The sequence below is a fragment of the Aotus nancymaae genome, unplaced genomic scaffold, assembly GCF_030222135.1.
Source record: "Aotus nancymaae isolate 86718 unplaced genomic scaffold, 86718_ANA_hifiasm-v0.15.2.pri h1tg000043l, whole genome shotgun sequence".
NCBI classification, from domain to species: domain Eukaryota; kingdom Metazoa; phylum Chordata; class Mammalia; order Primates; family Aotidae; genus Aotus; species Aotus nancymaae.
Window position 1 is genome coordinate 4,280,003 of NW_026988457.1, and position 27,196 is coordinate 4,307,198.

Here is a 27,196-nt window from a genome sequence, read left to right on the forward strand (position 1 = left end):
GACTTCCCAGCCTCCAGAACTGTAATAAATAAATTTTTGTTATTTATCAATTACCAATCTCAGCAGCACTAAAACAGTGCTCATCTGCTGTTTCAACCAACAAACTATAAGAATTTTAATTCCATTGGTAAGGCCATGAATATAGCAAGGTCTCTTAGTCCTTTGGCATTAAACATTTAAACAGGAGGATTTTAATCTGGGTTCTCACAGAGTTCTTTCTATGGGAAAAACACATGCTGGAGATGCCACCTTCAGTGGTGTTTAGACTCCATTACTATAATTGTAGGAGTAGTTGTAATAGTAGAGATAGCATTTATTTAGTACTTATCATTATGATAGGCACTATGCTAAGTGCATCCTTTGAAGAACATACAGTTGGTTCCTGTCTCAATGATATTTGTATCAAGTTCTTTCTTCTAAATGTCACTGGCATGAACAACAGAGTATATAGAGCTGGGTATCTACTGTTTCACTGCCTAATCCTGAATGGCCCTGTTTACTCCTCTACCTAACCAGCCCATGATTCATTTTCTTCTTGCTAGAAATAGAAGCAAGAAAAAAAAAATCATGTAATACTTTATAGTTTACCCAGCCCATTCTCATGTTACTCACCTGACATCACAACCCTTCCTGCAACTCCAAAAAGATAACATTATTATCATCATCTCTATATTATATATAGTATATCAATATTAAATATATTAAATTATATTATCATTAAACATAATATACTAACATAATATATGTAATCTATCATGTTAATATTAAATATATCAAGATGATATATAACATTTAATATATTTAGTATAGAGATAATAATGAATAATGATGAGTCTCAGAAGTTTGCCAATATTATATGACTAAAACCTGAAGGAGCCAAGACTGTAATTTATCTTTTCTGACTATATAGGCTGTGCTTTTTACTCCATAATCTTTGTTTCTAAAAACTAGGTTGATGAGAGTGGGAAGTTTTCAACAGGTAAAGTATCTAAAATCTTTAAATCAGTTATGATTAGCTTTGGCTACAAATGAAAAATATAGTGAAATCTTCTTGAGCAAGATTATTTTTTTCTTACATATGGCTTACATTTTCAAGGTCCAGGATGGCTTGGCCATTGTATCTGTATTCCAGGCAGCCATAAAAAAGAAATGGAAAAAGAATTACAGAAAAATAAAAACCAAAACTTTCCAACATAGCATATACCATTTCTACTTATATCCAGTTAGCCAGATGTCAATCACATGGCCACATCTAGCTATAAGAAAGGTGGAGAAATTTGGCCAGGCACAGTGGCTAACGCCTGTAATCCCAACACTTTGGGAGGCTGAGGTGGGCGGATCACAAGGTCAAGAGATTGAGACCATCCTGGCCAACATGGTGAAACCCCATCTCTACTAAAAATACAAAAATTAGCTGGACATGGTGGCGCACACCTATAGTCCCAACTACTCAGGAGGCTGAGTCAGGATAATCGCTTGAACCCTGGAGGCAGAGGTTGCAGTGAGCCGAGATTGCACCACTGCTCTCCAGCCTGGCAACAGAGCAAGACTCCATCTCAAAAAAAAAAAAAGTGGAGAAACTGTACTTTGGGTGACCATGTGTCCATCTAAAATGGGATATCTTATACCTAAGGAAGAAGAGAAGAATGGGTAACAGCTACATTTATCTACTAGATATTTTGCCAAAATGCCGAAACTAGAACTATTCACAGTTCTGTACCTCTTTCTTTCCCGCTGTGGGTTTCTCCTCAAATTTGCCAACTTTCCAGTTTCAACTTAAATATATGTATATATATTTACATATAATTAGCTGGGCTTGTTGGCACGCATCTGTAATCCTAGCTACTCAGGAGGCTGAAGCAGAATCGCTTGAACCCGGGAGGCAGAGGTTGCAGTGAGCCAAGATCGCATCATTGCACTCCAGCCTGGGTGACAGAGCAGGACTCTGTCTCAAAAGAGAAAAAGGAATCAACCTGGAAAAAAAGATTTTATAAAGACAAGATGTCTAAACAGGATTTTTAAAGCTCAGTGTTAGTAGGAGAAATATACTAGTGAATGCTCTACACATTGGAGTACTAGGAATTTGTACCCTCATTTCCAGAATTTCACTTTTCACAAATTTCAGAAACATGAGTTTTTTCCATTCTTATACAGCACCTACCTCCTGGCAACCATGTGCCAAGCATCATGCCAGCTCGCAGAAACAAACAGGAAGGAAGCACAGTACCTGCCCTAGAGGCCCCACCACTGGAGTCTTGTGGGAGAGAAAAATAAAATTACCATCAGATAAATGATAACCCCAGGCTAGTAAGTAAGCTAAAGCTGCTGTGAGCCCCAGGAGAGCAAACTTCTCCCTGCCCTGGAGAGCCAGGGAGGCCTTCATGGAGCAGACAGCAGAGGTTCGAGCAGCATGAGCTATGACTTCCAGTCCAATTTAGTGATAAAATCATACCAGGAACAAGAACCAATAAAGGCAAAAGAGATTTCCAACAGCATTTGAAGATGTATATGCTGCCACTGTTTATTTTAAATTGCTATATTAACTGTCAGGGCTTAGCGAGTAAACTGAACCAAAAAATTGTTCTGTTAATAAAGTAATTTAGCGAACACTTATTAATTGTGTGTGTGTGTGTGTGTGTGTATATGTACATATACACAACGTTTTATATGAGTTACAAAGAGATGTAAGAATGTGGTCCCCAGGAATGTATTTCACATTCCAGGAGCTTCAGATCCAGAAGAGGATAAGGCAGTGCGCAACCAGCTGTGACAGGGGCCTGCCTGTGTAAGAAGTGCTGCATGAATGATGTGGACAGTAAACATGGTGAGACTTCAGGGACAGAAGACATGTAATTTAGGGCCAGGTGCCTAGCTAGAAAATGCCTTCTAGATGAGAGCACAGTTTATCAGGCGCCTAAAACAGTAGGATTAATAGGATTTGCTGAATGTTGATGGTGAGCAAGATAGGAAATTTCAGAAGAAAGGAACATTTTATGCAATGGTCCTGAACAGAAAAAAGACACTATCAGTTATCTTTGAGGAACTTAGAAATGGATCAATGTGGCTGATGCAGAAGTCATGCATTGTTAAAGGATAATCTTCAAAAACAGGCAAAAATATGACTCACATACAGATATAAAATGAACCTGTGTTAAACATTTTATTTAACTCATTAGTGAGGGATGTTGCAGCCAGTTAAGAAATTCAAAAAATCATACACATTTATAAATCAGCATTGAAATAATTGCAATCATAGGTGAAACTGGCTTCTCTCATGTTGGGGAGGGAAGTCCATTGAACCTTCAGTGGACAGTTTTTCATGTCTATAGACAAGAATTATTTTGCATTGCTATCAGTTATCTACCATTTACACAGTTTTAAAATAGCTCAAAGACATGACAGGTGCAGAGCCCCCATAGACTCAGAATCAGATAACCCCTTGGGAGATATGCTCTGGTTTTTCATTAAAAACAAATATTTCCCACAGTCTTGGGGAAGTTAAAAAAGAGATCAGGCAGCATAGGTAGGAAGGGAACAGATTGTGAAAGACCTTAATGCCAGTGGGATGAGTCTCTATGCATACCAGCATTAAAGTGGCAACTTGATGTTAGCCCCAAGGGGACAACAGTCATGAAGCCAGTAATGGAGAGACTTAAGGCATTGGGGAGCATGGCATTGATATAGATTTGAGGCTAAAAGTGCCTAAACTAAAATGGAGGCAGTGAGACTATAAGAAAGGATGATTATAAGCAAAATGATATAAGAAGAAGCAATATTGCTTGAGAGAAGGAGAAACAAAAAAAAAAACTGTAGTTTTAAACATGATTTGGAGTGATTTCCATTCAATTAAACAAACAATAAGTGCCCAATAGGCACTAGGATTGGTGCAAGGCGCTGATGTTATCAGAGCCCTGAACTCCAGGAATTCTCAATCCCAGAAGGAAGACAGTTGTCTACACAAATAATGTGGCAATGTAAAAGCTATAATAGAAGTAGTATCAAGTGCTCTAGAAACTCGATAAAGGAGCAGTTAATGATGCTAGGAAGGTACAGAACTGTGTGTTACAAGAAGCAACCTAGGAGCAGTGACATTTAAAATAAGCCTTTTGTCCAGATAAACAAGTTGGGCCAAGGTGTGCCACACAGCAGCGGTCTCACAGACAAAGGAGAAGTTGAAGGTGAAAAGAGCAGAGTGCTGGGGATGAAGGTGGAAAGGTGGACTGAGCCCATTGCAGTGGGTGGTAGGAGCCGTGCTGGGGGGTCTAAATTATTTTCTCTGGACTATGAGCTCTTTAAGCAGAGGAAACTATCCTTGGGGACAGAAAACAAGGGAAGGCTGTAAATCAGTTATGCATACTGAATTTTCAGGGAAGGGAGAATATCTCAAGAAAAATAACTGGGGTTCAGTTTGTTGTGTGGTCATTCAACAAACACTGTTAGAGACTAGAGCACATGAGTGAAGAATATCATAAAAAGTTTAGCATCAGGAGGTCAGATCTACAAAAGAATGGCTAGAAAAAGGGTAGCTTGAAAACTGGGAGATGCCTAGGAGATGGGGCTCTCTAGAGCAGGGATGGCCCATCATGGCAGCTGATGCAGGGACATCACGGAAGATGCAGACCAGGAAGAACTGGAGGTTAGCAGTTAGGAGCTCAATGGAAGCAGCTTTGAGGAAGGCTTTTGCTGCAGTGGCTATTCATGGACATATAGAGTGCATTTTCATAGTCAGTAGACTAATGTTAAATAGTTTGAAGCTTGCTTTCACGAGCTAAGTCATAGTGGCTGATTATGATTGGCAGCACCTAAATGACAAAGCAGTGTGCTAGAACATGATCATGGTACCAGTGATGGGTTCCTTATCTGGCATCTGTGGAGAGCATCTATGAATGAAAGGCATGGTGAGCTCACCATTTTACCTTCAAGTGATTTTCTTTTTTATACAGACATCTTTTTAAAATAAAAGTCCACAGCATTTTATTTCAGATTCTCCAAAGAAACAATAGCCAAAAACAAAAAACCACTCATCCAACTGTGATGAGCATGAACTGGGTGGGTGATGATCAAATGCAGCTCCAATATCATGTTAGCCCATTTTTAAAAGTGAAGAAGCAACACTCCTAAATAACTCTTATCTAAGGGAATTTGTGACCGTTACCTGTTGGAGATTGTATTAATGACAGCCACTAGATACAGTTACTCTCAGAGGTGAAAATTTTGGCTGATGAACAAAGTCATAAGTGAATATTCTTTCACATACTTTCCAGCTACATGCAAATACTTGCTTGTTGATTTGCTCTGCCCTTGGCTTTTAGACCTTTGCTTATGCAGTATTTAATGATGATATAAGCATACAATGTGTTAAGTAATACCAACAGTGGTATGCCATACAATGTTTTTCTGTTTGAAGTATTATTTCAACTTTTAAAACAGTCTCATACAGTAAGAGGAAGTTAGTTTCTCTTTGCATAATAAAGTCTGATTACTCTGCAAAGAAGCATGTGTCAGAGCAATCAGAATTCAGATCCTTATTGTCACAGATGAATTGTCTTACTATGCTTTGGCATTTCATGAGGAACAGAATAGAAGACAAAAAGAAAGTACAGAGGCCAATTAAGACAGGGCAACATCATAGGATTCTGGGGAGAAAACCCTTCCCAGGAGAACCTGGTAAATACTGTCATTTGCCCAGAAGACTTCAAGGGAAATGATTGCAAAAAAGGCCATTGGTTGGCCATTGAATTAGCCCTGCTGATTTTTCAAATAAAGGTGCCAATGGTGTGGCAAGAACAGAAATCAGATTTCAGGGATCAAGAAGAGAGTTGGGGCTGGGCACAGTGGCTCACTCCTGTATCCCAGCACGAGGCAGGCGGCTTATTGAGGTCAGAAGTTCGAGACCAGCCTGACCAACATGGTAAAACCCCGTCTCTACTAAAAATACAAAAAAATTAGCTGGACGTGTTAGTGTGTGCCTGTAGTCCTGCCTACTCAGGTGGCTGAGGCAGGAGAATTGCTTGAACTTGGGAGGCAGAGGTTGCGGTTAGTCAAGATCGTGCCACTGCACTCCAGCCTGGACCACAGAGTGTGATTCTATCTCAAAAAAAAAGAAGAGAACTGGCACTGAAGCAGGAAGAGGAAGCATCACCGTTACATGGTGATTGATTGAGAGTCTGTCAGGAAGAAGGACAGATAATTGGGAATTAGATGAGAAAGGGGAGAGCAGGACCATATGAGGACTACGTGTGTTTTACAGAACCTTTTATACCAAATAAAGTACAAGAGCTTAACACTGTGCCTTCTTGCAGAAGGTTATGTCTATTTGTCACAACCCACTTGTATTTGGACTTAACTCTTTTCTCAAAGTGGTGGAGGGTCCTGAGTTAATAATTGGTTTTATTCAATTGGTGGATTTTGGTTCCAGAATAGTCATGAGTTACTATCCTCAATGTCCTTTCCCATTGTCTTTGAAGTGAGCTGTTGCCTGCAGCAAACTCAGAGAGGCAGATGTTTGCTACCTTTCTCTCATGGGTCTAATTTAGGACAAACATTGCTCAGTGACCTTTAATGTAAGCATTTGCAAGGCACCAGGCAAAAGGCCTTGTATTTACATCTGCTGGAGTCAGAAAATAATGGGAACACAAACTGAGTTGCAGGGGTTCTAACGAAGACCCTGGGAGTTTGTGCTTGGATACGGGATAAGTGGGGCTTTCAGGTTCCTGCAATATAACTAGTAAGTGACATTTCTCCAGTTCTGGTAAATAAAATTCTGACAGCAACTTCTGTTATTTATTCTGTTATTAACTTAACCTGTGATCTCATCACAGTCACTTTGTGTGTGTGTGTGTGTGTGTGTGTGTTTTTAATGCTCCAATTTCTATATTTGGAAACGAAAGAAGGAAACATATTTTGGAAAGTTTATTATGTGCCCCACATTTTATAGCATCTCATTTGTCCTCATAAAATCCCATTAGTCCCATTTTACAGCTGAGAACACAAAGCGTCAGAGAAATGGTGGCATCCCAAGCTCATACAGCTATAAGAGACAGAGTTGTAACTTGAACCCAAGACCATTTGATCATTTCCAATACATTAGAGAAACTATGAAAACATGGCACATGAGGGGTCAATCATCACATGTTGGGTTCTGAGAACATTAAGTTGTAACTATTTACAATTCAGTGTGACTTACATTCTTAACTAGAGTCATATCTATGAATTGCAGATAATTTGTCCAAACATTCTGAATAACTTCAGTTAAAGTTTTCTTCCAGATGTTACATCTTATGTACTTTTGTGTACTTGTGTACTTATGTAGTGTTTACTTTATTTATTAATATGTTGAAATACTAACTGTAAACAGGAAACCCATAGTAAAATACATTCATACCTCTGTAACTGAGCTAAAATCACTTTTTACTACCTTGGATGGTAGTAATTTTCCAGAAAAGGAAGCAGATGCAATTCTAGTGTTTCAACATTGACTCTAATATTACCATTCAATGAAAATTTATTTAAAATGTATAAATGAAGAATGTAAGCAATTAAGAGTGAAAACAATTTAACTTGCATTGGATTTACATTAGTGTTAGTCAGCATTGCTTAAATTATTCTCCAGTGGAACACTGTGTTCTGTGAAATGAACTAAGATGTTAAAATCAAATAATGATCTTTTCCTAACTAGGAAAAATATATTTAATGTATAGATTTTTATGATATTAAGTTTTTCTATGAAACTATTCTTAAATCTTTGTCATTACTCATCAAATACTATAATCTAGCAATAGTATGACAGATGATCAAGTATAAATAAATTGCATTTGAAATTAAGATATCAGCATTTTATGGTAGTATGCAGAAAGTATCCTGGCCCCCAAAGTTGCTTGACCACTTGAATTTGTTTGAGAAATTAGACCATCAATGCAGTTACTTTAAAATTATTCATTAAATGTACCATTTATGAGAAGCCAGTCTTATTACTATAAAATATGGAATGACTCCACTGAGTAATTATTCAAATATTTATGTGTGAAGTTTGATTCTTTGCATTTAACAAGTATAATAAAATGCTTATGAAAAATCAATGTCTGAGCTGCAGCGTAACAGTCTCTTTTGGCCTATGTATACATAAACAGCCAAAGTAAACATTAAAACATTTACAAAGTACATTTAGTTTTCTTCTCTATCCCCCCCAAAAAGAAAACACCAGTATGAAATGGTTCTGTGATTCCATGCACTTCATCTCTTCATGCTGCCCAGTACCTAGCTCATCTATGGTGGAAGAATATGATCATTTAAATGCAACAAGAACATCTTTGTAAATGGGCCTGCCCCCTTTTAGCAGCAGCACAGAGCTAGAATTCATCTTACCATTGGCTCTGCTTCCCGTAAATGAAGAAGTTGAGTAACCAAGAAGCCAGCTAGACCTTACTCCCTTCCTGAGCTTTGAGGGCCAGGTCTTTGCAAATTCCACCCTTCCTTCCTGAAAGCCTAGGCTCAAAAGGGCAGTAACAGAAAGATGGAAAAACACACATATCCACCCTATGCTGACCTTTCATCCCTTCTGAGATGGTCTCAGTGTTTTGCCATGGAAAGTATGCCCCATAGATCTAATACCAAGAATGGATTCAGGGTGGCTTTTTAATGGGGAGGAAAAAATTATTTTAAGAAATTATTATAGATGAAGTCTGAGGAATACTGTGGAAGTTCTCTATGGAGAATGGGGATTCCATATTAGTGAAGTAGGTGAACATTGTGTACATTGCCCAGAGATGTTTAGGAGTCAAATATAAGTTTCAATCTCTTTTATGGGTCTATAGTAGATGTTTAGGAGTCAAACATAAGTTTCAATCTCTTTTATGGGTCTATGGTGAATATTGGAACTTGTGGAAATATCCCACACAGGTATTTTTTGAATAAACGTTTCATTTTGAAATAGTTTTGGATTTGCAGAAAAGTTGCAAAGATAATTCAGGCAGTTTCCAGTTTCCCCTGCTACTAGCATCTTACATTGCCATGGAACTTTTGTCACAACTAAGAAACCAGCGTCAGTATATTATTGTTTTATGTTTTGGGGTTTTTAGTGATTTACTATAAAGGACATTGCAAAGGATACAGATGAAGAGACATATAGGCCAAGCTATCTGGGAAGGGATGCAGAGTTCCATGCACAGTATTGCTAACTAAACTCTTTACTTTATTTGTATTTCCTTTGTTTTTCTCTGATATCTTTTTTCTATTTCAAGATACTAGTTAGAATACCACATGAACGTTTAGTCATCCTGTCTGCTTAGATTCTCCAATCTTACACAAGTATTTTAAAATTACTGAAATGTGATTGTAATGCTTTGAAATGTCATTATCTTTGTAATAATTAAGATAGTTATCCTATAGTCAGAAACTCTGAATCCTTATCCCTTTTTCTTCTATGGGAGGAATGTCCTTCATTTCTCAATTCAAAACATTTTAGATGATGGTGAGTTAGGAAAGTAAATATCCTTTCTCGTGTTGGGGTAACTTTAGAGAGAATTAGTAAATTACTACCTTACATCATGATTGGCTTTCTTCCAAAAAGTTACTGCTGTTACTTACATTCATGGCCACAGCAGGAAAAATGTCTTGGCTGTGGATATCAATAGAGTCAGGGGAAGACTCTAGTGATAGAATAAGTAGATGCTCTTCAATTGTAAAAAGTTGATGCTGTCTAGGTTTACAGGGCAGGCTGAATGCAATAGCCTATTTATTTTTAGTTTATGTTAACTCATAACTAAAGATAATGTACAGTTTTGTATGTGTACATATAACCATCATTATAGGAGACAGCATGAAGTAGGCTGTGAAGAGGTAGAATGTGAGGAAGAAAGCAATAAATATTTTGTTCAATCTCAGAGTTTCTTTTAAAGGTGACAGTGGAAAAACCTATTGACACAAAGCACTTTTTCACTCCTTTTACTCTCATTTCCTGCATTATAAAAGGAAGTGAAGCCTGGCCTGCTTAACTGCAGAAATATTGTGAGTTAACTAAGGATTTCCATTTCTTCTGCCACTCAGGCCGAGATCACTGAATGCCTAGAGTCACTGCAGTCACCTCATGCAATGCAAGATGTGTGTGAATTCATCTCCACATTACCCCACTCTTTGGGGGATTTAACCTCCTCAAACACAATTTGTATGGACTTATGTCCCTATTCAAAAATCTTCAGAGTCTTTCCATTTTCTAGAAAAGAAAAATTTTTAGCATCATGTTCCTTCACTCTGACAAAATAAAATCTTCACACCAGTCAGATATTTCTTCTTTCATTTCACTCAAAACCTTCATCACATTAATCATGATAATCATCAATGATTACTTTGTACCTTTATTACTAAAGGCTTTTTTACCTGAGTCTTTGCTTATTTTTTTCCTTGAGTCTCATCTCAAATTTCTACCCTTTCTAAAACAGGCCCAGGTAAACTCTTAACTCCATTTCTCTTAAACTCCCAGCCTCCCTCTCCCTCTAGTGATCTGGCATAAGAACCCCTGGTTCTCACAGGCACTCTGTATGTTAGTACGTTTCCTCCTGCTCTTGATTTCTGCATATGCATACTTACATAGTGTCTCTACCAAATTGGAATCATACCAATTAAATGATTTTTCATTTTTTTCACTTACCATATCATGAGCATTTTCATGTCATAAATATGTTTATATTAGAAATATATTTTAATGGTTTCATAGTCTACACCAAATTCAACGTTAAGCATATACATGTAGTTGGACATTTATGTTTTTTCTATCCTTTTGCTATAATAAGTAATGCTGTACTGCACCTTCTTGCTTATCTCTAATTATGGACTTGAGACAAATTCTAAGAGTGGCCTTGTTGAGAATGACTTTTATTAGGTTCTTGATATGTATTTCCAAATTACCTTCCAGAGATATTATATCTGTTTTTTTTTTCTATCAGCAGTATATGAACATGTCCACTTTATCACTGCTTATCAACTCTGGGTGTTACAATTTGCATATAGTTTGTTAATTAGGTAGTTAAAACCTATTTCATTGTAGTTTTACATATTCTGGAGACAGGGCCTTAGTCAGATGCTTTGCAAATATTTTTGCCCACTCTGTGGCTTGTCCCTTATCACATTCTTAACTGTATTCTTCTAAAAGCAGAAGCTTTTGATTTCGATAAGTTTATACCAAATTTTGTCATGGACTTTGCTTATGGGGTCGTACCTAAGAAATCCTTGCCTAATCCAAAGTCACAAAGGTCCTTTCCTATGTTTCCTTGAAATTTTATATTTTTAGGTTTTATACTTAAATTTATGAGGCATGTTGTGGAAACTTTTGCATATGGCAATGAGATATGGATTTTTTAAAAATAGTAATCAGTTAAAAAATCAGGACTCTTTCCAGATAAGGAAATTAGAATAACATTTCTACTAAAGGCACATTTGTTGTTTAAAGAAAAGGGGAGAAGTTTGTCTTTAATGTAATAGGGAGTAAATTATTGCTGTTCATTTGTGTCTTGAGTCTAATTTGGGGCATCCTTTAATGAATGAATAATTATTGTCCAAGACCATACATTATTATTATTACTTAGGTTATTTGGTGATGGGGGTAGATTTATTTCATATAAACTAGTAAGGTAATTGTATTAATATATTTATACAACAGACATTTTTAGGACTGAAGACTTCATCTACTTTAGGTAGATGAAAGTGGGAACATAATTTCTTTGCGGCTCCATGAATAACCTGTATGCAATTAACATCTGATTTCTAGAATGAAAGGTAGTCAAAGTAATTAACTTTCTTGAACCACAAAATTATTCTTATATGAAGAACATCTGTCAGCATTAAGGGACAGGCTCTTGGGAATGTACTAATAAAGATTATGAAAGAAAGGCCTGTGATACATAAGAAAGTTTTTTAGTGAGTAGTGCTTGGGGTTACTTGTGAAATAAAAAGTTTCTCAGTAATTGGCGGTGCTCTCAGAGCCTTCTAATCACCTGCATTTTCCTCCACAGGTCATCAGCTCAATGAGCTCCCTTTCTGAGTACTGCCTGCCTTCCATTCTACGTACATTATTTGACTGGTATAAAAGGCAAAATGGCATTGAGGATGAATCACATGAATACAGACCAAGAACAAGCAATAAATCAAAAAGGTACATTTCTTTTGTATAAGGATCATGGTTTTATTTTGTTTTATTTTCAAGAAACATACATCAGAATTAGAGTTGCAAGGCAATTGGGTCTTCGTGACTCTTCACAAGGATACCTAGCAGCTGCTACAGGGGCCGTGTATCCGTAGCAGGTAACCCATTTGGAGCACCAAGCCACTGCCGGCCATCACAGGATGAAAATTCATACTCAGCCTTATTTCAACTTTAGTGGAGACAGGTGTGAAGGACCGCAAGTCACTTTCTTACCAGCTTCTTTCCTCTGCCCTCTCCCACTGAGTCTGCACCCAAAGCAGAATGCTGGCTGCAGGCCATGAGTGATGTGCCAAGATAGTTTAGTCCTCGTTCCAGTAACCTTGAGTGCTCAGTGTACTGTAGTGGGAAGGACGCAGGATTGAACGTGAGTAGTAGACCTGGCACTGCCACTAATTAGCCATGTGACTTTGGGCAGCTCCCTACTCCTTTGTACCTCAGCCTCCTTGTGAGCAAAACAAGGAAGTTAGGTGAGACCATCTCCAACTCCTTCCAGCTGAGTATTTTGTTTATTTATTCTGTGTTCCCTTCTTCTTGTGGTTTTGAAAAATGGAACTTCCTGCTCCAGGAGCACGTCAGCAGCTGTAAAACTTAAGATTCTCATTAATGTGTGTCCCCCCCAAATTTTAGGTAAGCACATATAATTTCCTGTGTTTGAAGTCAACCTATAGCAAGCAGTGAATATAAGAAAGATTAACATATTTACTTTATTTAAAAAAATAAAAGATTATTTAAAAAAGTAGTTAGATTACTCCATATAAATGGATTATTCCCATTTAAAAAATACTTTGAAAGTCAGTAAACTGAAATTAATCAATCAGAAATCAAACATTAACTACTTTTTGTGAATGATTTATCCCTCTCATTTTTCTTAAAAGTTCTAATACTGTTTCAAAAGACTTCTTTTGAAATTAAGAATTGTAATATCACCACATTATACTTTGACCAAATTTGCGATCCAGTTTTATAATGTGCTTGAATTTATGCAAGATTTAATCATATAATTTTGTTTGGGAGAGAGATTAATGACTTTTTCATATTGAATGATTTTTTTAGTGAAGGAAATTTTTAGAATTTTTAGATATAACACAGATACCATAAAATTTACCCTTTTAAAGTATATAATTCAGTGTTTTTAGTACATTTTCAGGGTTGTACAAACATTACCACTCTAATTTCAGAACATTTTTATCATCCCCAAATCCTGTACCCATTAGCAGTCTCTCCTCATGAATATTTTTTTAATTTACCAAGTTTTAAAAATAGAATTTAGGCTGGGTGCAGTGGCTTACGCCTGTATCCCAGCACTTTGGGAGGCCAAGGTGGGCAGATCACTAGGTCAGGAGATCCAGACCATCCTGGCTAACACGGTGAAACCCCGTCTCTACTGAAAATACAGAAAATTAGCCAGGCATGGTGGCACGCACCTGTAGTTCCAGGTACTCAGGAGGCTGAGGCAGTGAACCTGGGAGGCAGAGATTGCAGTGAGCTGTGATTGCGCCACTGCACTCCAACTTGGGCGACAGAGTGAGACCCTATCTCAAAAATAAATAAATAAATAAATATAGAATTCAAATTTTTTATCTGAAAATGGTTCAGACTATGTGATAAAGATATTAAAGGGATCATTTTATTATTTTTCCCATATTACATGTTGACTTAGGAACAGATATTAAAACCTTCCCAGGGGCAGGGAGTGGGACAGTTTTTAGTGAGTTGAATTGAGTTTTAGTTTTGTTCCTCTGTTTTGTCAGAATTTAGTTGTTGAAATTAGATTTTTTGTGAATTGATTTCTTTATGGATTAACAATGATAGTTTTAAAAATTGTGTTACTGATTATTTTCAGGAGATCAGAGTAACTACTGAGATCAGATAAAGAATAAGGACAGTAAAATTTGACTTAGTAGCATTTTCGTTAACACTTGAATTTTTAAAATAAAAAAGAAAATGGGTGCTTAGAAAACAGCTGAAAGAATGAAGCTCTCTAAGGCTTGATGTAGCTGAATGTGAGTTTCTGTTACTCTGAAAAAAGGTTGGGGGGACTTTAAGGAGGAGCATAAAGTACTGAAAATAGTCAGATGTCAGAAATGTACATTGGGTTATAATGTCTAATATTAGTACAATATCAACATTTTGATTGCCAAGTAAATTTGTCAAATGCCCCTGGCTCCTGGCAATTGAACTGCAAATCAGCAATAACATTAAATTCATTTTTAGAAATGTGTATGTCTTATTTTTTGATTTGAAAACATAATTTGGCTTATTAAATAAAATAGAATCAGAGGTCTGCATTTTTTTTTTCTGGCAAGAACTGCTTCTTTCTTCCTCCAGCCACTTGTGAAGACCCTTATCATCCAACACAAAATTACTCTCTCTACTGCTGCTGGCCATCTTTGGGAGTTCTCCTTCCTTTTGGTCTTTCCAACTTCCTGTCTCCTTATTCTGTAATATAATGGACATAAAGCCTGATTTCTGAGTGCCCTCCTTTTTCATGCAGCTGCATAGGTTTTCCTTTCCCCCAGCTCACAGTGCGTCTTTCTAGTTCCAGTGGGTCTTGAAGGACTTTAGATACGTGGTTTTGTTCACAAGTCTTCCTCCTGGCAGGGCTGTTCATAAATGATCCTGCAGGAATGAGTTCCTACTCTGTTGATACATTTACCCTTGAAAGGTAAACATGAAAGTTCCTTCTTAACCCGTTCTATCATCCACCAACCTTAATTTGACTCGCTCAAAGTTACAGAGCACGCCAGAAGGTCTTCTTTAGATCTTCAATATCACCTTCCTTTCTTCTTAATCTCTTTTGACTAAAGAGAAAAACATTCCAGATTTAAAATAGTTTTGATTTATTTTGAAAATATCTTCCTGGCAAGTCTAAATCCTGTCATCCCTCCTCATTGGTTTTATTTAATATGTAATATTGAGCGTTTATGTGGTTGGGAAATTATGCTAAATACTTTACATGTTTTATCTTCTCAAACGATTATGTAAGTACTATTATTCCCATTTTGTAGGTGGAGAAATTGCCAATAAATAGAAGAGGCATGATTTTATGCCAGACTGTTCCGTACCAGAGTCAGTGCTCTAGGCCACTTATGGTACCAAGGAGCCCAGCAGTCATTTCATTTGTCTTTGTTCAATTCCAAATGAGCCCTCAATCAGTGGGTTAGGCAAGCAGAAAATGGGGTAGAGGACTGCCTTGCTGTTCTTCTGACACTGCTGATTCTGCTTCTAACTTTTTAAAAATTTATTTATTTTTCCATAAGTTATTGGGGTACAGGTAGTATTTGATTACATGAGTAAGTTCTTTACTGGTGATTTGTGAGATTTTGGTGCACCCATCACCTGAGCAGTATACACTGCACCATATTTGTAGTCTTTTATCCCTCACCCCCTTCCCACTCTTCCCAGCAAGTCCCCAAAGTCCATTGTATCATTCTATTTGTTTTTTTTTTTTTTTTTTTTTTGAGCTAGAGTCTCACTCTGTCACCAGTGCAATGGCGTGATCTCAGCTTACTGCAACCTCCACCTCCTGGGTTCAGGTGATTCTCCTGCCTCAGCCTCCTGAGTAGCTGGGACTGCAAGCGCATGCCACTGCACCTGGCTAATTTTTGTATTTTTAGTAGAGACAGGTTTTCACTATGTTGGCCAGGCTGGTCTCAAACTCCTGAACTCATCATCTGCCTGCCTCGGCCTCCCAAAGTGCTGGGATTACAGGCATGAGCCACCACACCTGGCCCCCACTGTATCATTCTTATGCCTTTGCGTACTCATAGCTTAGCTTCCACATATCAGTGGGAACATACTATGTTTGGTTTTCCATTCCTGAGTTATTTCACTTAGAATAATAGTCTCCAGTCTCATTCAGGTCACTGCAAATGTTGCCAATTCATTCCTTTTATGGCTGCATAGTATTCCATCATATATAAATACCACAATTTCTTTATCCACTCATTGATTAATGGGCATTTAGGTTGGTTTATGATTTTGCTATTGTGAATTGTGCCACTATAAATACGCATGTATAAGTATCTTTTTCAAATAATGACTTCTTTTCCTCCAGGTAGATACCTGTAGTGGGATTGCTGGATCAAATGGTAGTTCTACTTTTAGTTCTTTAAGGAGTCTCCACACTGTTTTCTATAGTGGCTGTTCTAGTTTACATTCCCACCAGCAGTGTAGAAGTGTTCCCTGTTCACCACATCCATGCCAGCATCTACTGTTTTTTGATTTTTTCTTATTATGGCCATTCTTGCAGGAGTAAGTTGATATCCCATGTCGGTTTTGATTTGCATTTCCCTGATCATTAGTGATGTTGAACATTTTTTCATTTGTTTGTTGGCTATTTGTATATCTTCTTCTGAGAATTGTTTATTCATATCCGTAGCCTACTTTTTGATGGGATTTTTTTTTCTTACTGATTTATTTGAGTTCATTGTAGATTCTAGATATTAGTCCTTTGTCAGATGTATAGATTGTGAAGATTTTCTCCCACTCTGTGATTTGTCTGTTTACTCTGCTGACTGTTCGTTTTGCTGTGCAAAAGCTCTTTAATTTAATTAGGTCCCAGCTATTTATCTTTGTTTTTATTGCATTTGCTTTTAGGTTTTTGGTCATGAAATCCTTGCTTAAGCCAATGTCTAGAAGGGTTTTTCCAATATTATCTTCTAGAATTTTTATAGTTTCAGGTCTTAGGTTTAAGTCCTTAATCCATCTTGAGTTGATTTTTGTATAAGGTGAGAGATGAGGGTCCAATTTCATTCTCCTACATGTGGCTAGCTAGTTATTCCAGCACCATTTGTTGAAAAGGTTGTCCTTTCCCGAGTTTATATTTTTGTTTGCTTTGCCGAAGATCAGTTAGCTGTAAACACCACATAAACAGAATTAAAAACAAAAATCACCTGATTGTCTCAATAGATGCAGAAAAAGCAGACAGAATCCAGCATCCCTTTATGATTAAAACCCTCAGCGAAATCGGCATACAAGGGACATACCTTAATATAATAAAATCCATGTATGACAGACCCACAGCCAACATAATACTGAAAGGGGAAAAGTTGAAAGCATTACCTCTGAGAACTGGAACAAGACATGGATACCCACTCACAGCACTCTTCTTTAACATAGTATTAGAAGGCCTAGCCAGAGAAGTCAGACAAGGGAAAGAAATAAAGGACATCCATATAAGTAAAGAAGAAGTCAAACTGTTACTGTTTGCTGATGATCATTTCCCTTGAAAACCTTAAAGACTCCTCCAGAAAGCTCCTAGAACTGATAAAAGAATTCAGCAAAGTTTCCAGATACAAGATTAATGTACACAAATCAGTAGCTCTTCTATACACTAACAGCAACCAAGCAGAGAATCAAATCGAGAACTCAACCCCTTTTATAATAGCTGCAAAAAAAATTAAGATACTTAGGAATATATCTAAGCAAGGAGTCAAAAGACCTCTACAAGGAAAACTACAAAACACTACTGAAAGAAATCATAGATGGCACAAACAAATGGAAACATGTCCCGTGGTCATGAATGGGTAGAATCAAGATTGTGAAAATGACCATACTGCCAAAAGCAATCTACAAATTTAGTGCAATCTCCATCCCATCAAAATACCACCATCATTCTTCACAGAATTAGAAAAAAAAATTCTAAAATTCATATGGAACCAAAAAAGAGCCCTCATAGCCAAAGCAAGACTAAGCAAAAAGAACAAATCTGGAGGCATCACACTACCTGATTTCAGATTATATTATACATAAGGCCATAGTCAACCAAAACGGCATGCTTCTAACTTTTAAATGAGCTCAAATGGCTGCTTTGCTTCTCCGACCTCTTCTTCCGTCTACATTTTACTCTTCTCTCTCACTTTCATTTCATCTTTCCTCTGTTCACTGAGTCTCAAGGGGCAAAAATGCAAGATAAAAGGGACAAGGAAAGAAAAGAAAAGCAATGCCAATCCTCTTCACCCCTGCAGTCCTGTTCAAACTGGTGATCATATTATTTCCTTCTTGTTTCCTTACATTGTTTAGCTCCTTTCATGAGATCTTTCAGTGGTAGCCTGTCTCAAGTTTGTATCACATTTTACAGATGGTAGAATTCCTGAGTTAAAAGCTACCTTAGAAGAGGCCACAAGGTGAGGTGATAGGCTCACAAATAGCTACTCAAGTTAACATCATTGAAAATTTTAAATTTGAAATCAAATATTCTGACTTCAAATCCAGTTTGTCCACTGCAGCACACAGAGAATAGAAAGAGCATTAGCAAATTTTTTGTTTGTTTGTTTTTATTGTTGTTTTTTTGAGACAGAGTCTCACTCTGTTGCCCAGGCTGGAGTGCAGTGTCACCATCTCTGCTCACTGCAACCTCCACCTCCCACGTTCAAGAAAATCTCCTGCTTTGGCCTCTCAAGTAGCTGGGATTACAGGCATGGGCCACCATGTCCAGCTAATTTTTGTATTTTTAATAAAGACGAGGTTTCACCATGTTGGCCAGGCTGTTTTCGAACTCCTGACTTCAGGTGATCCACCCACCTCAGCCTTCCAAAGTGCTGGGATTACAGGCATGAGTCACTGCACCTGGCCAACGTTAGCATGTATTTACCGCTGTAATTATCTAATTTAAAAAATGGGTTTTGCAGTCCATTAGGGAGAAATCCTAGATTTTTGATGAATTATATTACTCTGAGAATACCTTCAGTGTGCTTTAATGTAAATATTTTAAATTTTACAGCGATGAACAACAGCGAGATTATTTAATGGAAAGACGGGACCTCGCCATTGATTTTATTTTTTCTTTAGTATTAATAGAAGTTTTGAAACAGGTAGGTGATTAACTTATTGTTACTTTTAGATAATATTTATTGATCTAAAAACTACTTAAGTTGTAAAAGTCTAAGTTTTTAAAATTATTTATGAATTCCCAATACTGGGTCATATGAATTATGTTTATAGATGGCTATTGATTGTCATATGTAGTTATTGGAAGTACTGTTACTGATTTGTTCTTTAATATTCCCCTCTGAGTTAAGAACCACCTTTTTTTTTTCAGATTCCACTTCATCCTGTAATAGACAGTTTAATACATGATGTTATTAACTTGGCTTTCAAGCACTTTAAATACAAAGAAGGGTAAGGTGACTTCTCACCTTCGAATGTTGAAGTTGGTATTTAAAACTAAGTCAGTGGTTTCCTTTTTTCAGATGACCAGGGATCCCTAACTTGTCTAATTATACCATACTTAGGTACCTTGGTCCCAACACTGGCAACATGCACATTGTGGCAGACCTGTATGCCGAAGTCATTGGAGTGTTGGCACAAGCCAAGTAAGTGAATGCCAAAACTCTTTACTATGAGAACGTGACTGCTTTCACTCTCCTCTCAGCCCTAACTTAGGGAAGTTGGGGTTGAGCTTACAAGGAACTAGGGTTCTTTACAATGTGTGCCCCATGTCTGAAACTGACTAGAAAGTTCTTCCAAGACAGGTACCAAGTTATCATTTTTACTTGGCATTTGGGCCAGATCCTACCCAGAGTCCATGGGTTTCAGACTAGTGCATCAAACAGATGGGCTGACCAGGTTACATTTCTCTCTGCCTAAATATTCCAAGGAAGTTTATCAGTTTTGAAAGTTCTGTTTTCTCTAGTCTATGAGTGGGTGGTTACAATATATTATCTATCAGTGGGAAAATTCCATTCTTGAATGTCCCCTTTACTATAGACCTTACTTAATTCAGCTGAGCTAAAAATGTCCCAGACTCTGTCATGGAAACAAGTCAGGGGGGAAATTCTCATTGCTAAATTTATCTGGCCCCATAGCACTACTTAGCAAGCAAGAACAAAATTGCGTTAGAATGTTAACAACAATATACCTCTTCCAAAAGTGATGTCACACCCTACTTACCCGGCTTCATTCTGTCCAACCCTGAGGCAAATCAGGCAAGGTCCTGAATGCCTAAGTTAGGCAAAATGAACCAGAGACATAATGTGAATTCATGCCAGGAGTTCATGTTAAAGCAACATGATGCTCTGATCCTTGTGAAATGCAATCCTTCCTCAGAGAGAGATTTTTATCTTCAAGGGATTGAGTTTCCTAACTTAGTGGCACAGAAATACACAATTTGTCAAAAAACAATAATTTTAAAAAGCACTTAACAGTCTTACCTAGCCAAAACATAGAAAACCTCAGGAAATAGACCCCCTAAACTCTTTGGCATAATTTATTTAATCTAATCCAGTTTATCTACTCATCCTGACTATCTTTTTTTTTTATATACGTAACACATCAGTGTTTGAAGGAGGAAAGGGAACTTCTAGAGGACGATACACTGATGCCACTGAGAAATAAAGCTCAACGGCTGGCAGCAACAGAAAGGAAAACAACTGGCTAAAGCATACATAAGAATTAAACACTATGCAACAATCTTGCATGTTTTTCACATGTACCCCAAAACCTAAAATGCAATAATAAAAAAAAGAATTAAACAATAGGGTTATCTGGGCCATTTTGCATGAGGCTGTATTGTAGTTTTATTATAGCCTATTAAAATAATTGTGGTTCATGAATCATTAAGAAAAAAAAGTATAATGCATTTTGGAGAGATTTCCATTGCAGTTGAGTAATGAAAGCATTGGCATTTTGAATGGACAAGCTGGAGTTATCTGGCAAATCAATTCATGTGTATCTACCTCATTTCTAGAAAAGACTGGGAAAAATGAAGTATTAACGTGTGTATTTGCTGATTGGTCAAACCCTGAAAATCTCAACATAAAATTCCAGCTATCATTTGGAAACTTTAGTATGCCAAAAAATGACTTTTTGTGTTTTCCTTAGTTTTTGTGAATTGTGCATGACATAATATTGGTTGCCGTCAAATGACCTTTCTTAGCTCTGTGATTATGAATTGGATGTGAATAAGCTGAGAAACATTGTCATAACTAAGCAATATTCTAAGCTTGCAGGAACTTCCATTTTAGGTAAGATTTATGGTCCACCAAGCCGGTGTTTGCTTGCCAGCGGTGGCTTTTTTTTTATTTTTATGATGTCAGTATTTGTCCCTATTCTGCGGTAGTAGGGTGTAAGAAATCCTCCGTTTGGACAGTGCTCCAGTACTTTCCAGTCTCTAGTGAACCCCTTGGCCCGTCTGCTCTTGTAGTAAGCGCAAACTCAAATAGCCCTTTATGTGTTCTCAGCTAGACAATGTGTAGTTAACCTTGATGGGTAGATGGTATAAACTTAAACTAGTGTCATACCACACACGAATTATGACATTACTTCTTTTTCTTAAGTACACCAGGACCATTACTTTATTGTTATCTTAGAAAAGTGCTGTTTCCTTCATTCTCAGGGGGAAAGAAAGAATGTATGTTTATCTGGTACAGTGTGATTATCTTTAAAAAAAAAAAAAGTTGAGTAATCATTCTAATTTTAGCTTTCTCAGTCCCAATGATAATGGCTATTAAATATTTTCCTGATTATGACTTTAGTTATTAGTACTTACTTTGGAATTTGAGTTTTAGCAGAATCACTATTTTTAGTCTTACTAGTGATGCTGCTGTTTCGTTCTTGTCATTTAGGGAAGAAATTTTTGGTAACAAGTATTATTCACACATAATATTGACTTTTTCAAAGTCAGTTAAAACAAATTTAAGTACTTTGGCTAAAATCTGGTAGATTCATTTAAATAATAATAATGCTTCATCTAAGAATCATAGATTTTTAAACTACTTTCTCTTATGCAATATTATCTTTATATGTTCTTCTGATTTTTGTAATATGTACTCTATATTTTAAAGCAGAGGTTTATATTTATGTGAATTTTATAGTATACCAAAGACCAAGTAATCATTGAGTTACAGTATTTACTAAATACAGTACTAAATAGTAAATACTAAAAGAAAGGTCATTGAAATATTTTTTTTCTTAAAGTCATTTTAAGAGAAAACATATTTAAATGCAAATAGATTTTTGGATTACTTTTGTGCTAATAACATGTTTATGTCATTTGGGACTTTTAAAAGTAAAAGTTAGCCATATTTATTTTTAAATGAGAAATACACTTTTAGCCACTAAACTCATGAGAATATTGAAATAGTGAGTTAAACAAATAACTTCCTTTTTCTGTCTCTCCTTGTTTTAGTGGTGGATTCAAACTGGAAAACAAACTTTCCTTAGTATCATGTCATCTTTAAAACTATATAACTCTAACCTATAATATTTTTCTCTCTAAACTTGTACATTTCAAAATTAAAACCATAGTTATTTTAGTATCTGGAAATCATTTGAACAGAAATACAATTTTTTAAAATTCAGTTTTGGGTTATTACATTTTTATAATCTTGATTGAAAGTATCACTTCCATTGCTTGGCCATGGTCATTTCTACTCCCTACGTTTTATCCATCTCTGCTGAATGACCTCTGCTCACCTTTACCCCAACTCAAATCTCCTCTGAAATTTTCTGTAATTAATTACGCAGCTGAAAAGAGCCCCTTCATTCTCTGATGCCTGCCCTGAAGCCTCTTTAAGTGTATCGTTCACGAAATAGTCAGTGTGAAATATGATAAAGTGATGGAACCTAGTTCATCTGACCTTTTTTTTTTTATTGCATTTTAGGTTTTGGGGTACATGTGAAAAACATGCAAGGTTGTTGCATAGGTGCATACATGGCAGTGTGATTTGCTGCCTTCCTCCCCTTCACCTATATGTGGCATTTCTCCCCATGCTATCTCTCCCCAACTCCCCACCCCCCGCTGTCCCCCCTGCTCCCCCCCAACAGACCCCAGTGTATAGTGCTCCCCTCCCTGTGTCCATGTGTTCCCATTGTTCAATACCCATCTATGAGTGAGAACATGCGATGTTTGATTTTGTGTTCTTGTGTCAGTTTGCTGAGAATGATGGTTTCCAGGTTTGTCCATGTCCCTACAAAGGACGCGAACTCATCGTTTTTGATGGCTGCATAATATTCCATGGTGTATATGTGCCACATTTTCCCTGTCCAGTCTATCATCGATGGGCATTTGGGTTGGTTCCAGGTCTTTGCTATTGTAAACTGTGCTGCAATGAACATTTGTGTGCATGTGTCCTTATAGTAGAACGATTTATAATCCTTTGGATCATCTGACCTTTCTGAAGATCGGAAAGGTCTGGGCAGTGTCCAGCAGGTGCTAACACACAGTAGGCCCCTAGTAAATTATTAGTATTGTGATTCACATGGCTCATGGTCAGTGCTACCCTGTTTTATCTTCCTAATTAAACTATAAACTATTCTAGAGAGGGCAGAGTTAACGTGTCACAGTTACCACTGCCTAAGATAGCTGTGGTGTAATGGAAATTCCTGGAATTTGTACCAAAACTCCTGGGTTTGAGTCTCTGATTTGCTACTGTGGTCTTCCAATCTGTTAATTGGAAATGCAGCCACTGCCTAATTTATTGGGTTTGTAGATAAGGATCAAAATGTGAAATAGTATAATCATTTAAAATGTAAAACAACTTACAGATATATCTTGTTATTGTTAGTCTACACCAGTGTTTCTCAAACTTTGTCACATCAGAAACACCTGTAGAGCTTATTAAACACAAATCATTGGACTTCATCTCCAGAATTACTGATTCGGTAGGTACGTTATTCTGCTCAAGCTGCCATAACAAAGTGCTGCAGACTAATTGGCTTAAACAACAGAAATTTATTTCCCACAGTTCTGGAGTTGAAGTCCAAGTTCAAGGTGTTAGCAGGGTTGGTTCCTTCTGAGGCCTCTCTCCTTGGCTTGTATGTGGCCATTTTCTTCCTGTGTCTTCATATGGTCTTCTCTGTGTGTCTCTGCACTCATCTCCCAGTCATGTTGACATCCTTACAAGAAGGGGAGACGGGTACAGAGACACACACAAAGATATAACTTCATTTTAATTGAATAACTTAGCTGGGGAGATTACATGGTGTCCATTTTATGATAATAACTTTGTTTTAAGTTAATTGACTTTTTATAGGCCCTGTGTCCAAATACAGTCACATTCTGATCTCAGAAGGTTCAGACTTCAACATATGAATTTGAGGGACACACAATTCAGCCCTAATAGTAGGTCTGCAGTAGGACCAGAGAATGTGTTGATACCGAATAGATTTTTGTAAATTGAATAAAGCTTCTATTTTAATTTTTGGTAATTTCCTAATCTGAAAAATTAATATACCAATTAATCTCCATGAAATTTTACTTATAAAGTAAACATAACTAATATTTTCTACCATATTCTAATAGTATTTTTTTAAACGTCCAAAGGGGCCAGTTTGGGGTGCTATCTTGAAATTGGGTGTTTTGCAGATGTCCACAAAATGCCACCAAAGATTAGTAATATACCCTGAAATATTCTTAGTGATGCTAATAACCCATTAGGGAATATCTCATTCATAAGTTATCTAAATCGTCTTGAAGCTATTTATATTTTCTGTTCTATTGCCTTTTAAAAATCTTTTTTTGTTGAGAAATACATATAGCAAACATAGAGAAAAATCCATAAGGCAGTTGAACAAATTATTATAAAATGGACACCATGTTACCTTCCCACCTAAGCCAAGAAAATTGCCAGCACTTCAAAATCCCCTCTTGCCAGCCACCAGCCCCTGTACTGCCTCTGGTTGAACAATGTCTGTATGTTTACTGCCTACTCTATTTGTCCTGAAATTTCTACTTTAAGGTCTTAAGAGTTGTTCCAAACTTCTGCTAGTTCACCTTTAACTTTTATAATCACAGTTACCTTTTTTTTTTTTTTTTTTTTGGTGAGACAGAGTCTTGCTCTGTCACCCGGGCTGGAGTGCAGTGGCATGATCTCAGCTCACTGCAAGCTCCGCCTCCCAGGTTCAAGTGATTTTCCAGCCTCATGCACACCACCATGCCCGGCTAATTTTTGTATTTTTAGTAGAGACGGGGTTTCACCATGTTGGCCAGGCTGGTCTCGAACTCCTGACGTCAGGTGATCCATCTGCCTCGGCCTCCCAAAGTGCTGGAATTACAGGCTTGAGCCACCGCACCCAGCCACAATTATGCTTTTTAATCATGGCTTGCTTCTAATTTTTCATGGAACCTCAGGCTAATAGTCTCAGAAAACAAAATACAGTAAATCTTAAGACTGTTTTCTTTGGAAAGTGTGTGTGTGAGTATGAGAGAGAGAGAGTGTGTGTGTGTGTGAGTTTGTGTGTGTATTTTTAATGAATAGCCAAACCAGCTGTCTCAGACTTAGTGGTTTGGACAGTTTTGGTTTGTTTTTTGTTTGTTTGTTTGTTTTGTTTTTTTTGTTTTGAGACGGAGTTTCGCTCTTGTTGCCCAGGATGGAGTGCAGTGACACATTCTCAGCTCACCGCAACCTCTGCCTCCTGGGTTCAATCAATTCTCCTGCCTCAGCCTCTCGAGTAGCTGAGATTACAGGCATGCTCCACCATGCCCAGCTAATTTTTGTATTTTTAGTAGAGACGGGATTTCTCCATGTTGATCAGGCTGGACTTGAACTCCCGACCTCAGGTGATCCACCTGCCTCAGCCTCCCAAAGTGCTGGGATTACAGGCATGAGCCACCACGCCTGGCTGGACAATTTTTATATGTACATTTCTCTACCTTTAGGTACTTTGAAGATCTGCTTCTGCTTTCTCTTAGCTTTAAGATCTGTTCTATTTTCAAACCTGTATTATAATATTATTGTTGTTATAATTAGTATTATTTTACTTTCAAACAATACCAATACTTTGAGGATAGGGACTGGACTGCATCTTTTTGTTTGTTTTGTATTTGCCAGATAAAATTGTAAAATTTTGTGAATGTAATAGACAGCCCGCTTATCTTTACCTTTTAGATATAATTTTAATATTCCCATTACTAGATATTTTAACCCAAAATATATTTTTCAGTAATCATTATCCTAAAATTAAAAAGGAAATAATAATATAAAACTTTAAAAATAGATGCAGGAATACTTCCTGGCATTATTTGGAATACAAATCCTAAAATCATTTGCTGTCACTGTCAGAAATCACTAACCTAGTATATTATTGCTAATAGCTTCACTATTTGATACTTCAGGCTCTGGGGTCTGCAACTATGTTGAAAATGGCCAAGCCTGAGGACATGAGGCTTTTTGTCATGCTCAATTTGAGAGCTAGACCATTTTGAGACGGTCTACATGACCCGGGATCTGGCCCTTGCCTGATGTAGATGTTGAGCATCTTACAGTATAAGAGGGGAAAAGGAGAAGAAAATTGGATCCTTTGTCAAATCCAAAACATCAAATCCTTACAAAATCATGGCTGTTGTACTTCAGCTGATTTGAAGGATTCCATTGCTCTGCCCAATCACTCCCAGATGCTGGAGGCTCCCATTACAGAGACTTTCCCACCCATTACTTGATAAATCTCTTCTGTTGTCTTCTTAGATTCCCTGCTGTAAAGAAGAAATTTATGGCGGAGCTAAAAGAATTACGGCACAAAGAGCAGAACCCATATGTGGTTCAAAGCATTATCAGCTTGATAATGGGGATGAAATTCTTTCGAATTAAGATGTATCCAGTGGAGGATTTTGAGGCCTCTCTTCAGTTTATGCAGGTAATGTCTTAGGCAGGAGAGCTAAGGGGCTATCAACTTGAGCACTTGCCGTCCTGAAAATGATGAACCTGGAACATGAAAACCCAATTATTTGTCAATATGGAGAAACATTCTGTTTAAATAATTCATGAAGTGCTTTGTAACCAATTAGTATGGTTGCAGGCACATAATTTCATTTCTAAACTTTCATATCATCTTTGGAGGAGAGTATACAGTGGGATTGCTTGTTTGTTGACTTATTTCTCTTCCCCCCCTCCCCCGGTACATATTGTTCTGTGAATAAAACATAGCTGACTTTTTTCATTTTTTAAAATTGATAGCATTGGGTTGGCTGCATTGACTTTCACAGGCATGAGGACTTATAATAAAGAAATCTGTTTTATTCTTACTATAAAAAGGAATCTTCATTTTTAAAAAATCAACTAA

General features: G+C 37.1%; 1 protein-coding gene across 7 annotated transcripts in view; it reads left to right on the forward strand.

The window, feature by feature from the left end:
• FRY (FRY microtubule binding protein) overlaps positions 1–27,196 on the forward strand; it is a 455,382-nt gene that overhangs the window by 253,216 nt on the left and 174,970 nt on the right. For all 7 annotated transcript variants that reach the window (XM_064361739.1, XM_064361738.1, XM_012465518.3 and 4 more), the window contains 5 exons: positions 12,006–12,145; positions 18,921–19,011; positions 19,239–19,318; positions 19,432–19,512; positions 26,602–26,770. In XM_064361739.1, the coding sequence (XP_064217809.1) occupies positions 12,006–12,145; positions 18,921–19,011; positions 19,239–19,318; positions 19,432–19,512; positions 26,602–26,770 (561 nt within the window). The remainder of the gene's footprint in view (positions 1–12,005; positions 12,146–18,920; positions 19,012–19,238; positions 19,319–19,431; positions 19,513–26,601; positions 26,771–27,196) is intronic.